Raw genomic sequence first — 14784 nt, 5'->3', positions numbered from 1 at the left:
TATTTTGGGCAAACTTTGCACTTAAATCCTTTTCTGCTCGTTTGTTGCAATCATTAGACAAGATATTGAATGTTAGGACGTTTGTAGTTATCAAACAGCTTTATTTGTCTATTATTTTTTGGCCAAAAGTTGCAGTTCCGCAACAAGTAGCTCACCGCCCCATGATGCTTTGAGCGCCCATGGTGGCTGAAGTGGTCTCGAGGGGTCGCCATGCAAACTCCCATAGACGGGCCGCCAGCTTTCCCTCTGGTAATACAGTAAAAGCTCGTTAATTCGACACTGACGGGACCGCGAAAAATTGTCGAATTATCCGAATGTCGAATTATCGAATGAACAGCAAAAAAACAATGTTTGCCGCAACCTTTATTTGGCAAAGAAATCTGTTATCGTTGCCTGCTTTTTCGAGCGAATTTGAGCGACTACGATAGCTCTAACAGCTGCCAGGTGCTGCGCGGCACACGCACCGTCAGGGATTTTTTCACATTAGTCCTCCCGCACGGACAAGGCTTCTGCGGCTTCTTTCACCGTGCACTTCGGCATTTGGGGCAACTGCTCACAATCGTCACCTTCCGACGAATCGTCGTTGTCAGCGCCTGTCACTTATATTATTGCATCCTCGGTCAGCTGACAGGACACAAAGGCGAGGCGCGTGCCTGTGCGCTACCCACACGAAAGCAGCGCGGGGAGGAGGTGAAGCGAGCGCGGCTTCTGCCGCTTATCTGTTCTTTCAGCCAGCGTCCCCTTCGCGGTTGCTGCTGCCACGCGCGTCTTATCTTTTCTCTTTATCTTTCCTCTGATCTTCTAACTCTCCTCTATCTGCACTAGGCAGCGGTGGTTGCTCGGCTGAGCCAGTAGGCAGGCCCGTGCAATTTCCTTTCACCCTTCTCTCAGTCGCAACAAAACAGCAACAGCAAGCAGCCCAATAAACACGCTGACAAGGCGCGCAATTACCAAAAAAGGCGCTGCCTTAGATCGTAGCAGCAAGAACACGTGGGAACCAGCCGCTTCCGCCGCCGCTAACCTCGCTTCCCTCGCCCTCGCTCACGCTGCTGACTGTGATCACCATACAGATGGCCTATCAGGGGTACAGTAGCCCCACTCGTGGCAGTGTTTTTTTCTTTTTGCTCTCGGCACACCGGCTTGGCGGGCTGCGGAGTGAAGTCGAATTAACCGACACACGGCAAAATTTGGTCGAATTAACGAGAGTTTCGCCCCATAGACTCCTATGTATAATTGTAGGGACCTCGCGTGCGCGTCGAATTATCCGATTTTCCGAATTAACGGGGGTCGAATTAACGAGCTTTCATTGTAGTAAGAAACTCTATGGCGCATATGGCAGGTTCTCTCGGATGATGAATGGCAGTTTACCGATATCCCTCAAGAGAGAAATATACAACAGCTGTCTTACCGGTACTCACCTATGGGGCAGAAACGTGGAGGCCAACAAAGAGGGTTCAGCTTAAGTTAAGGACAATGCAGCGAGCTATGGAAAGAAAAATGATAGGTGTAACGTTAAGAGATCGGAAGAGGGTGGAGTGGGTGAGGGAACAAACGCGGGTTAATGACATCCTAGTTGAAATCAAGAGGAAGAAATGGGCTTGGGCAGGGCATGTAATGCAAAGGCAAGATAACCACTGGTCCTCAAGGGTAACAGAGTAGATTCCAAGAGAAGGTAAACGTAGCAGTGGGCAACAGGAAGTTAGGTGGGTGGATGAGATTAAGAAGTTTGGGGGGGATACGGTGGCCGCAACTGGGGAAGGACAGGGTCAATTGGAGAGAGACATGGGAGAGGCCTTTGCCCTGCAGTGGACGTAGTCAGGCTGATGATGATGATGATGGGGAGACGAGTGTGTCCGCAGCACGGGGAGATTCTCCTTTTCCCTCTCTCACCTTTGCTTCACCTTGTTTTCCACCTTGGCGCACGTCACACTGATCTGCTTAGGCAATGTCAAAGCCATATGTGCTGCCAACCTCCTTGAGGTCGTGTGTCAACTTTAAGGGGGGACACTGGTCTTTGCAACCAAAAAATGACCAAAAAACGATTTTCAAAAAATGACATTTGTGGAATCTACAGCTATTTTCCAAGTGTACAAATTTTTTCCTTCAAGAAATCATCATTGTGACCATAATATTAAATTCAGATCATCGTGTGGAGTGAATTTATGCAGGAGCTGACAACTTAATGCCATAAAAATTTTGGACATCTGGCTGTCTTAGCATGTTGATATCTCAACATCTAGGACAGACGGAGATGTCACGTTGTTTGCTAAGGGAAGCTGAAGGCACAGTGTGTGCAATAATCGAAGCAGATTTGTTCAATCGCACTTCAAAAATTTACAATTTCACAAAGTTTATCCATGCATTGCATTCACACCTTGAGTACTGATATTCCAAGTGCTGTAAAATTACTAATGAGGGTAAAATGGAAAAATGGTTTTAATTGTTGCACTCTTTACTGCCCATACTGTGTAGCCATGGATTAAAAATTATTTTTTTATTTAGCAGTTTTTTTTGCACCGAGGTACTGATGAATGACTCATTAAAATTAATCATCTTGGGAACCGACTAATTTATGAGAAAGGTAATTTCATTGCTGAAATCAGTATAAAAACTGCGCAAGGCGGTACAGTTTCATTGGGATTGGGCTAAAAATAAGGAAAATAGGTCTAAGACAAGTGTCCCCCCTTAACCCTTCGACGTGCTATGCAAACATTTGAGTACAAGCTGAACTCACAGCTTTTTCTAAGAGCGGGCTGAGCCTGCCGGTGATTTCTTTGCATCCGGTGAACATCGCATCTTTCTTCTAGCAAATAAGCTAGTTTTTTATGCCATTTACCAAACACTGTCAATAATATTTCGGGAAGCAGTGAGTGGGATAATATGTCGTGCACTATTTTTGTGTAGATGTATTTTTCCACCAGTAGTAACACTTTTTTTTTTTGTCGATTTCAAGTGTGATGTGTACCCTTGAAATAAAAATTACTTCCGCAATCCTCCGATCTTAGCATGATAAGTCGGGGCATTTCGATGCTGCTATTTTCATCAATTATGACATTTTGTACGAAATTTTGCACATCCTCGCAAAAAATTAACTTAAGCAGAACCGAAAACTGGGCGAGTTGGTGAACGTTCGACATTATGTACAACGCGAAAAACAAAGACAGGGGAAGAAACACACAAACAAACCAGCGCTGGTTTGTTTGCGTGTTTCTTCCCGTCTTCGTTTTTCGCCCTGTACATAATGTTGAAAAATTAACCGCTAGTGTTCTGTGGTAAGATATTGTCTTTCTCAGGGCCTGATGGTACTATTCACACGGGAAAATATTTCATTGGTTATGATAACGCACTGATGCCGATAATGTGCTGGCGTATAAAGGTGGTGTTTTCTGCAATAAACTCAGTTGGTAGTCTTTGCGCCATTCAGAAATTTTATGATGAACTAACTAGCCCAACAGCAAGTACTTTTGTCGTAAGCCAACTGCTATTCCTTGCTCATGTTGAGTCCAGCTTGTTGTGTGCTCACTGGCCCGCTGTGTGCGGTTTAGCGCAAGTCGTCCAAAGCATTGTTTTGGTTTGCCGACAGATGGCAACAGGGGTACCAAATCTCCATTTCTGGTACCATTTTCGAAAATGAATGAGTCTCTCAGACGGTTAGGGTATGAAGAGACAATGCAAGAGACAATGGTCTAGTTGTAGAGGACCTGCAGTCCCTGGACACGCGAAGCAGCCGTGGGCACTTGACAAATGCCTTGTGCAGGTGGTGAGAAACTGGGAGCTGTCAAAGGATCTGAACACCACCAACCTTCTTCTTGGCGACCAGCACAGCTATGGGCCGGTGCTCGGGGGGCTCCTGGGAGACCGGGTCCAGCACCAGGTAGTGCTTCTGCCGCGCTATGCTCAGCACATCGCAGAGCACGCTCACCTCGGTCAGGGCCTGCCTACAAGAACAGCACCTCACTCCAATCAGACGACGTCAAGTCTGTCGCGTAGACTACACTACTGGAGGAGGTCCCACAGTCAGTGACTCCAGCAGGACCTCCTCCTCCTCATCATCATCATCATCAGCCTGACTACGCCCACTGCAGGGCAAAGGCCTCTCCCATGTCTCTCTCCACTTAACCCTGTCCCTCGCCAGCTGGAGCCTCCGTGTCCCTGCAAACTTCTTAATCTCATCCGCTCACCTAACTTTCTGCCGCCCCCTGCTACGCTTGCCCTCTCTTGGAATCCACTCCCTTACCCTTAAGGACCAGCGGTTATCTTGCCTTCGCATTACATGCCCTGCCCAAGCCCACTTCTTCCTCTTGATTTCGACTAGGATGTCATTACACTGCCCGCTTCCGATCTCTTAATGTTACACCTATCATTTTTATTTCCACAGTAGCTCGCTCCGTTGTCCTATAAATGACAAATAAAAATCAAAGTACATAGCATAAAGCATCAGCTACTGATTACGCAATAAACCATTAGTTAAAAAGTAATTAAAACATTCAAAATGATTAAACAAACTCAAAATAAGGCGCATGTCATTGAAATAAAGCTATTTAGCAAAAGAGAAATGGGCTAGTGAATACATAAAACAGCACAACACATAACAAACTTTTGTGACAAATGGTAAGAAAGGGTAGAGGAGTATAACTGGTTTGGTTTGGTTTATGGGGTTTAACGTCCCAAAGCGACTAAGGCTATGAGGGACGCCGTAGTGGAGGGCTCCGGAAATTTCGACCACCTGGGGTTTCTTAACGTGCACTGACATCGCACAGTACATGGGCCTCTAGAATTTCTCCTCCAAAGAAATTCTAGCCGCCGCGGCCGGGATCGAACCCGCGTCTTTCGGGTCAGCAGCCGAGCACCATAACCGCTGAGCCACCGCGGCGGTAGAGGAGTATAACTGAGTGCAAAATTCGAGTAATCTGAATACACGAAAAAAAGTTTACATTGCAGAGCCAATGAAACCATTCAACAGTACTCAACAGCTTCACTGTAGTCAGCCTCCTTCCTGCTTGTCTCATCTGGTGCACTGCTTTAACTAATGCCTGGAGAGCGAGAGTGCTTAATTAGATGCATGCATTAGACTGAGCTGGTTTAAGGCTCCTCCTATTTCCCCGAGACAGTGAGCCCCAAAAAGCAGCTGACTGATTCAAGGTTTAAAATGACTGAAACGTTGAAACGCACAAATCAGCGGGACAGCAACTGGTCATAATTATATGTTTGATTTGATTTATTGGGGTTTAACGACCCAAAGCGACTCGTTTGATTTGATTTATTGGGGTTTAACGACCCAAAGCGACTCGTTTGATTTGATTTATTGGGGTTTAACGTCCCACAGCGGCTCGGGCTATGAGGGACGCCGTAGTGAAGGGCTCCGGAAATTTCGACCACCTGGGGTTCTTTAACGGGCACCGACATCACACAGTACACTTATATGTGTTAGCAATAGTAATGCTGAAGGAAGCATTAAAAATATGACGGTCAATTTGCACAGCTAGGCCAAATGCAAATTAGGTGCAGTAGCACTCTATGGCCATTGTTTAGCACTGTGGTTATGCTTTTTTATTCACGACATTGCTACGTGATTTATCAAGCGGTACATCAAGTGTACTCTGTGTGTTTGCACAGCATGGATGAAGCACAGTAGATACAAGACACAGTGTTTCTTACAGCTGTTGCATGCATGCATATCAGTCAAGGTTACAAACACTGTCTTATGATCAGTAAAGTAGCTAGCACACCTGAAACATTGGAAATCACAGCTTTCGCTTGAAACACTAAAACTATGCAACTTTTCAGCTGTGTAGTAATGATATTCTTGAGTGTAACCGGATGCAAATTACACATGCCACCTGCTGAGACTCACATCCCTGCCGGGACTGACTCGCATGGTTGTAGGCTCTGCACGTGTACAGCAACTAAGTCCCACGTCTGAGTAGTGGTGCCTTCCACCCAGTATTGTGGTGGCCACGGCACCTAAGCCTGTTCTAAACAGGGGTTCTGCCTCGTTTACGCGTAATTGTTGTTCTAGATAGAAGTAGAGACAGCGTAGCTCCGGGAGTTGAAAGAAGCCTTCTTTATAAAAGAAAGGGCTTGGATTGTGTCAGTGACGCGTCAAAATCATTGTACGGGAGTGAACTTGCCTTTTTGGAACAACATTGCTAAATTTTTATTGCTGACTACGCGTGTTTCTATCATTGAGTGCCACTGTTTTACCGTTTTTATTGTTAAGGTCTGTGCAATCTTTTAGCCACACGTTGTCACATTTAGTCGGTTTATATTCTTTCCGCAATTTCATTTCGTCAGTTTTTATTGGTTTTATCCTTGTTACCTGCTATGCATGTCTTATCGGGTTTTATGGCTCTTTACACCATGTGACATTAACTGTTTTTAGTCATTAAGTGTACTTTTTTTTTATTTTGTTAAGATCCCTTTTGAGATTCAGTTGACTTTTAGCTTTATCACCCTGTTATGTTTTTTTTATCACTTTTATGGCTCTTTACACGATGTGACGTTGACTGCATCTGATTATCTTCGCCACTGCCTTCCTATACAATGTGCGAGTTTCACTCAATAAAATTTCAGTTGTCAGTTCAGGGCTCTTTCCTGTCCCTTCTTCGTTTCGCCTTCGGGCTTCTTCTTTCGCGCTGTCTCACGTATGTCACTTATGTCCTGTTAGTGTGCTGAGGCTGTTCCCCTCACCTGAGCTTGGTGCGCACCGAGTCCCAGGGCCAGAGGGAGGGCTGGAAGGCGACCTTCTCGGCGGTGCTCGGCTGCTCATCCTCCTGGCCAAAGTCTATCTTCTGGGCCAGCTTGGTGAGGTTCTCGGACATGGTGCATGGCCTGCAGCAACGCCAGCAACACCCCGCTCAGCGCTCCAGTCTCCCGCTCCGCGGACAGCACACGCTTTATTCCACAGTGGTTGACATGACACCTTCTCAGTCCCTGTGCCCACTGTGCACAGAGTGATCCTTGGGGCATTATTCACAACAGTGCATGAAACACGGACAAAAGGGGGGAGAATCGACTACACAAGCGCTGACTTCAACTGAAATTTATTACGGAAAAGGAAGAGTATATATGCATCTGCGAAAAAACAAACAAACATAAATGGAACAGTCATACAAGGCGTGAGCCAATAGGCACATATCCTGCAACAAAAGCAAAAACACACTCTGGCCAGAGGAAGACAACACTGGACGCATCCTTAATTGCGCTATCAATCAAGATGGGCACCCTTGAGAAAATCGAGTTATTCTGTGACACCACTACAGAAGGCAGACTGACACAAGTGTTTCCAGAATTATGCATTCCATTATTTCTCTAACCAATTGGTCTTTATGTCAAAAAAGAATGGTTGTGGCAGAAAAAGCAGGGTTTCAACCGCAAGAAGGACGGTGCAGTGCGAGGTCAATAGATGACTTGCAATAGATCCCATGCATTCCTACAGACAAAATACTCGCGTTACTTACTGCTTCTGATGTGTCCCCAACTCTTTCTTGCTAACATACTTGATTCAGCTTTTGTGTGTTCCTAATTTGGCACCTTACTCGGTCATTACCTTTTACATCCACCCTTGCAATGATGTTTGCCACTCCCCTGACTCATTTGTGGCGTTGCACTTCGCCCTTGTACAGCCGTCCCCACACTTGTCTAGAGCGCTCGAACGGCTCGTTCTGCTGTGCATCATGACAATTGCCGCTGCTTGGCGGGCCTGGTGCAGACTTCAAATACAAAGAGGTAAACACAATCCATGGGAATGTACATGCACGATAAGGTCTTATTTAGAGCACTAATCCACTCTTTAAGTGATTGCAAGTGCACTCCATGGTACTTTGATAGACTGCTGTAGACATGAGTAGATGACTATACTTCCTGCACTTTCGGCTGCTTTTGTGTCTACGCTTCTCGTGTCTGCATTCGATCAAGTTTCCATCTGCATTGTATCCAGCTTCCAAATTCTCTTTTCTCATCGCTGCTTATAGCACATTCATATATGTTTATGGTTTTCTACAGCGCATTCCCCCTTACAAGTACTATCTGAGCCCGCTTCTGCAGACTCGAATCTGTACGTCTTGAAAAGAAAACTGTATTGTATTGTCTGCACTGTATTGTAAATACAGTTAAACCTAGATATAACAAAGTTGAAAAAAGTGCGGGATTTTTCGTTGCATCCAGCTTTTCGTTACATATAGTTTTTGCAAGGAGAACCGAAAGGGCAATGCAGAACGAAAACCAAAATAAGAAATAATTGTAGGTGGAATCACCTTAAGACTGTTTGCAAAAAACCCCATTATTGATTGTCTAATAGAGCGAATGCCGCCACCTCCGCCGCGGCTCGCGCAACGTCGCTAGAGTGGGGTGGGGAGAGGGGAGAGGCGGGGGCACCGCAGCTGAGCTACAGGAGAACGTGCACAGTCGCGGCCGCGGAGGCACATTCTTCTTCTCGCATGTTGAAAATTGAAAATTAGTTTTTGAGGAAAGGAAATGACCCAGTAACTGTCTCACAAATCTCGGTGGACACCCAAATTGCACTGTAAGGGAAGGAGGTAGTGAAAGAAGAAAGGAAGAAATGAGGTGGGGTAGTGGAGGTGTCCGATTAATTTAGACCACCTGGGTATCTCTAAGGTACACTGACATAGCACACCACATGGGCGCCTTTTGAATTTCGCCTCCATCTAAACGCAACTGCCGCGGTCGGGTTCAAACCCGGGTACTCCAGCTCAATAGACGAGCGCCTTTGGCACTGAGCCACTGCAGCGGATTTCCCGCATGTTGCCTCTTTCATTCTGGCCACCGCTGTTGCCCCAGGAAAAGGACTCTTTGTCTTGTGTTGCTGGCGCTCTCCACCATCATCGCTCTGGAGTCCCGGCACGCGAGAGCTATCGGCGCCAGAACTATGCGAGCAACCGCGCAATGGCGATGAACGTGCCCTGCTCGTGCCGTTTCATTTCTGATATGCCGTATCATTTTTCACTGCTTTTGAGCATGAAATGTCGTAGTGCCACGCGGTATGGCGTCCCAAAAGCAAAAGCAACAGAGATGCGCCGACGGCGCTAGAGCACGACACGTTGTCTCAACTGTGGTCGCTCGTTGCGGTCGTTGACGCTCCTCTCATGTCAATTCGTGCTTTATCGTCGTGAATATTTTCTGCCAAATTTCGTAACCCAGCACAAGCTAACAGATAGTCGGCTTAGCGATTGAGTTCGTTATATCAAGGTCAACCACCGCTACACGTTCATTACATGGAGGTCTCAAATACACAGGCTTTAACGGGGACGGCGTTGGGGAATTAAAAAACATCGGTATATCGAGAAATTCGCTATATGGAGGTTCGTTACATCCAGGTTCAACTGTACATCGTCAAAAAAAGGAGTGTCAGGCTACAGGCTACTAACACATAATTCTGAGAAAAATGCTTCAAAATCCGTGATTTCTTGTAGAATCGTGGGAAACTAGGGACCTTAAGAAGCCCAACTTGTCACTAACTGAGGCACCCCTTTGGCAATGGACCAGGATGCACACTGTTCAGGACGACACCTCGGGGACTCTTCCCACATGACCCACAGGTACAGGAATGTCCGAGAGAGCGGAAACCACACAGAACCAGCAGAACAAAGCCGACCACAACACATTCTCACACAGTAAAAACTGTCCCCGAAGCACGTAGCATCCCCGCAGTCAAAATTAAGCTTTTCTTCATTTTTGTCTATTTCAAGGAGTATACGATGTGTTATGGCCACGTTTATATTATGTTTATGTTTCTGAAATAGCATGCCTTTTTTCTTTGGACTGCTGGCGGAAATTGTCAAACTTCTTTTCAGGTTTTCTGTGCTATGAATTGTCTAGATTATAGTTGCCCTTTGCACAGCCCTTTTAGAAATGTTCATCATCATCGTCAGCCTGACTACACCAACTGCAGGGCAAAGGCCTCTTCCATGTCTCTCCAATTAACCTTGTCCTTCGCAAGTTGCAGACTTTCTGCCGTCCCCTACTACGCTTGCCTTCTCTTGGAATCCACTCCGTTACCCTTAAGGACCAGCGGTTAGATATCTTGCCTTCGCATTACATGCCCTGCCCAAGTCCATTTCTTCCTCCTGATTTCAACTAGGATATCATTAACCCGCGTTTGTTCCCTCGCCCACTCCACCCTCTTTCGATCTCTTTTTTCTTTCCATAGCTCGCTGCGTTGTTCTTAACTTAAGCTGAACCCTTAAAAACCCTTTACCATATATTTTACACGTAATGCCCACCTGCTAAGGTCTCAACCAGAGACTGGCAGTATTTCAAATAAATAAATACATAAATTAGCTCCAACCAAGAAGGGATTGCTCCTGTATGCAAACCATCCCAAGCATCGGCGCCTCTCCTCCGCCCCGATTCATGAGGTACTTGGCAGAGCTACCGCTCTGTCCAGTGTTTACCGCATCAATGTCCCAGGGAGTGTGCCACACACCGAAGGCCCCTTCAGCCACGCTTTCGGCTCAGCTGCAAGCAAGCCAAGCATGGAATCAAGCTTTGAAACACGAGTTTGGGGAGTGGGAGGTGTGGGGGCAGCTGCTAAGCAGCATTGCACCAAGCAATGTATTTCTTGTCTGTGTCTGTGCTCAGGGGCAGAACAGAGCGCCAACTGCCTGGTCAGCCATTCTGCTCACCTGCAATGTCTCAAGTTGTGCACCTGATAAGCGAAGCATTGCTATTATACGTGCCTCACACTCAGCACAGGTGTAAAGCACCGTGCCATTTTTCCAGCTCCAGCTCTGACAGTGCTTTGTACTCGCCTCTGATGCCAATCCTTGCTTCACTGCACAAACTGGGGTGAATCAAAGTTCCTCCTCAATGCTAGCCGCTCACAGACTCACATGCACTCCAATCTGGCTGCAACTACATATTTTGTATTCTACTTGTTTGGTTTATGATGTTTAACTTTCCAAAGCAACTCAGGCTATAGTGTAGGGGTCCAAATAATTTCTCCACCTGGGGTTCTTTAACGTGCACTGACATCACACAGTACACGGGCATCTAACATTTTGCCTGCATCGAAATTCAACCGCTGCGGCCACGATCAAACCCGCGTCTTTTGGGTCAGCAGCCGAGCGCCATAACCACTGAGCGACAGCGGCGGCCACCTCATCCTTAGCACTGTCAACAGATCTAGACTTGAGATTCTGAATTCTCTCTACTGTATGGCTTCACTTCGGCGAGTTTTTTTAATGCTGTTTCCTATATATTTCGCATTCTTGTAGGCCCTTGCCATCTCCAGTGCACTCTGTTCCTTGAGAGTAAAACAAATGACGCAAGACAAAAGAGGTAGAGCTCTCCTGCCAACCTAGGGCAGGCTGCTGCATGCACGGGGCCCCTGCCACACCGAGAGGCACAGAGGCACCCACTCCACTCCTGACCCACTCGAGTGGCCCTACGCTTCTCGCTTGGAGGACAGCCCCTCAACCCCCTCCCCTCTCCTCCTCCCCCCTCACCCCCCCCCCCCCCCCATGAGGTCACAGGGGCTACTCTCAGTGTTCTTTTGAAACACAGTGCTGGCGGACAATGGACGAGAATGAAGACACACAGAAGAGACACAATGCTGGTCAATTGTTTAGGGGAATCCCCCAAGGTGGAGTAGATTTGTAGCTGTATGGCTGCACTCGGGTGGATGCCAATGAGTAATTACTCCCGTATTACAAATCTACTCCACCTTGGGGGATTCTCCTAAACATTTCACCAACACTGTTCCCACTTCGAGTTATTGATCAATTCGCTCTCGCCCTACCATGACCTTGCCGTCCAGGTTAGCTCAATTGGTAGAGCGACTGCTCCGGTGAAGCGGTGGTCCCTGGTTCGAACCCCGGACCAGGACGAATTTTTCTTTAACTACGAAGTTTCTGAGGAAGCTGTACAGCTTTCCTTTGTAGCCGTATGGCTGCGCTCGGGTGGATGTCAATGAGTAATTACTCCCTTGTTACAAGACACACAATGCGCTGCAATTCATTCTCGTCTGTTGTCCGCCAGCGCTGTGTTTCAAAAGAATGCTCTACCAACTCGCCCGGCACCATCCCTTACTCTCAGTGCCAGTCTCGGACACCCCTGCAGGGCTACCACATAGTACATCATCTACCCTGTGTCAGTGTTAGCCCCGGGGCATCATCAAGCCGGCATTTCCCTCGGGAGCAGCACTCACTGGACGTAGACCTCCTGTCCATCGTAGGTGATCTCCTGCACCTGGTACTCCTGACAGGCCTCGACGCACACGTTGACGGCCATGCCGCCAACCCCGCTGCCACCGCCACTGCTGTTCGACATGGCTGCACCTGCAAGAACACATCCACGTGAGGTTCCCTGGACAGTGTGGAGGGCCCATCTACTTTGCTCTGCTGGTGCACAGGCAGTGGCCAACAGTGGTCCAGCGACTCACCACAACATGGCTTCCCAAGCACAGTACAGGGAGGACAAATTCAAGTTGGCCTGCATCAACAGATCTCTCTGCACTGTTAACAAAAAGGCCACTCTCACAGAACACAGCGGAGCTGTTATATGCTAGAAAATGGCAAAAAACAAAATACACGTGCAGCGTTTGTCAAATGGATCCCCGTGGCCAAAGCTATACAGCCATCCATCTCTATGCAGCAATTACACAGTCCTCTTTAGTATTGACAGCAGAAGTTTGATTACCATCTATTACCATCGTTTGATTGCCATACCATCGACTGGGACGCAGCACGTGTGCTTGCAAAGGAAAAATCATTACCAAAACGCCTTCTCATAGGATCATTGTACGTTCAATCAACGCCACACACGATTAACCAGACCTGTGGCAATCTGCCAGAGATATACCTGTGCACCCTTCGAAAAATCCCCCATATATAGCTCTCCTTCCCGTCCTTTGCTTCATTGTGATCAAGGCACCTGTACGGGGGCCGAAAAGTCAATTCCTTTTATTTTCTTTGCATCATTGGCGAGTGTATGTTTTCTTTGACAAATCAGTATGAATTTCCCTCGCCAGACGGGATTCCATCGAACCCCAGACTTCAGAAAAAAAAAAAAAAAGTTTGATTAAAGTGGCTCAAGCCTTTTCAAACCCAATTTCCTCTGCAGTAAACGCGTCTTTTGATGCCAGACAAATACCAACACAGCCAGACAGCCACAGAATCGATTTTTACTGGGAACAAAGACTGGATCCAGCTGTCCACCTCAGTGACCACCTGAACGCCACTACAATGGGCAGAGCCAGCCCTTGCCCCCCCCCCCCCCAGGGTGGAATCCAGCGGGCTCAAAAGGCCTACGACAACACGAGAGCCAAAGAGTTTTGCATTGCAAAAGGGTACTTGTCTGAGCTAGTCAGTACATTCCACAGTAAAAGGCCCAGCACAAAATAGAAAGGACTAAAGAAGCGGACAGACGCAAGCGCTGGCTTACGACTGATGCTTTTATTGATAAGATGGCATAATAAATAGGAGAACTTAAGCACAATCAACACGTGGCATTGCATCGCTGATTGAGTGCGTCAACAAAACAGGAAGAAGGAAGGAAAGAGGTAAAACCAGCAGCAGTCATGTAGCCGCTGAGATAACCAATTCTGTGCACGCTCGACCCCCGAGCGAATCGGCACGGAGGCTTGGATGGAGTCGAGGGTCACTGAGTGGCCACCACTTTGTGTGGGCGCTCAGTGCACTGCAACGTGTCGCCGTCGGCGGTTACACTGGTCGCTACACACGCTGCCCGCGCGAACCAGCGTTTTGAGACCGGCTAGCGCGAACATCGCGTCGATGCACACATCAAGAGTGTTCAATCGCGGGCACATTTTTGCGGTGAAAGGTCATCACAGGGAACACAGCACTGCACGAGCTGACCTCTTCCTTTCTCCCACGATGCCCCACCACAAGAACGGCAGCGCTGGCGGGGAGCAGCACGCGCAGTGCACCGGCGACAAAGTTGGCCAGGCCGCGGAAGCCCCACGTGCAGTGGCCGACTGGCACGCTACGTGCATCAGCACCACAAAGAACAACAGACTAAAACTCACCTGAATGAAAACAGAAGCCACCGAACGCTGCAGAGTCAAAATGTCAACATGCTGTCAAGCCGCACTGTTCCGTCGGTTTTATGTTTACAGCCGTGACCGACGCCATTCGCCACAACAACAGATGGACCGATGGACAAATAACCAGAAAAGTAGAGGTGCTAGAGGTATGAGGCATAGAGCATGCTACTTTATGTGAGAGGCTTCTACTCCTCATGAATGGGTGGATGGATTAATAGGAGCGCCCCCTTTGAAACAGGGTGGTGGCAATTGCCACCATGCTCAGCTTTTCTTTGTTTATTATTTTTTTTTGTGTACTGTGTTGACAATTCTTATTAAGATTCTCCATCATATTTACCTACGGTTTCTTACAATTCTAACCTTATGCCACATCTCTGCTTTTCAGCCACCAATCCTCCAATCGCTTTTTGCTAACTTCCACTGCAGATTTATTTACATGAACATTGTTATCTTTAAACCCTAGGGCCTCGGAAAGAGTAGGGCCATTTCTTTAACCTACACCAGCTACACCAGTGTAGCAAATGTCCAGTACCTCCAATGATGCTTCGCTACACTGGTGTAGCTGGTGTAGGTTAAAGAAATGACCCTAGTGACTGTGCCTGCAATGCATCGACATCCGGATGGATACCATCACATTTGATTATGAGGTGTTCAATTGTTTCCACAGATCGACCACACACTGCACATGTGTCATCTTCTTCGCTAAATTTCTTTTTGTAGCTGCGCGTTCTAAGACATCCTGACCTATAGCTTCAAAAAGT

General features: G+C 47.3%; 1 protein-coding gene across 1 annotated transcript in view; it reads right to left on the bottom strand.

The window, feature by feature from the left end:
- Positions 1-14148, bottom strand: part of MED17 (mediator complex subunit 17) — a 60599-nt gene extending 46451 nt beyond the window's left edge. Inside the window, exons 1-4 of the mRNA XM_089562793.1 lie at positions 14006-14148; positions 12167-12296; positions 6691-6831; positions 3803-3938 (exon numbers count right to left, since the gene is read on the bottom strand). Coding sequence (XP_089418919.1) covers positions 3803-3938; positions 6691-6831; positions 12167-12288 — 399 coding nt within the window. The 5' untranslated portion in view covers positions 12289-12296; positions 14006-14148. The remainder of the gene's footprint in view (positions 1-3802; positions 3939-6690; positions 6832-12166; positions 12297-14005) is intronic.
- Between the last annotated feature and the right edge of the window lie 636 nt (positions 14149-14784).

The sequence above is a fragment of the Amblyomma mixtum genome, chromosome 10 (assembly GCF_055824585.1).
Source record: "Amblyomma mixtum isolate Tamu chromosome 10, ASM5582458v1, whole genome shotgun sequence".
In the NCBI taxonomy this organism is placed as follows: Eukaryota; Metazoa; Arthropoda; class Arachnida; order Ixodida; family Ixodidae; genus Amblyomma; species Amblyomma mixtum.
This window is presented reverse-complemented; position numbering and strand designations above follow the sequence as displayed.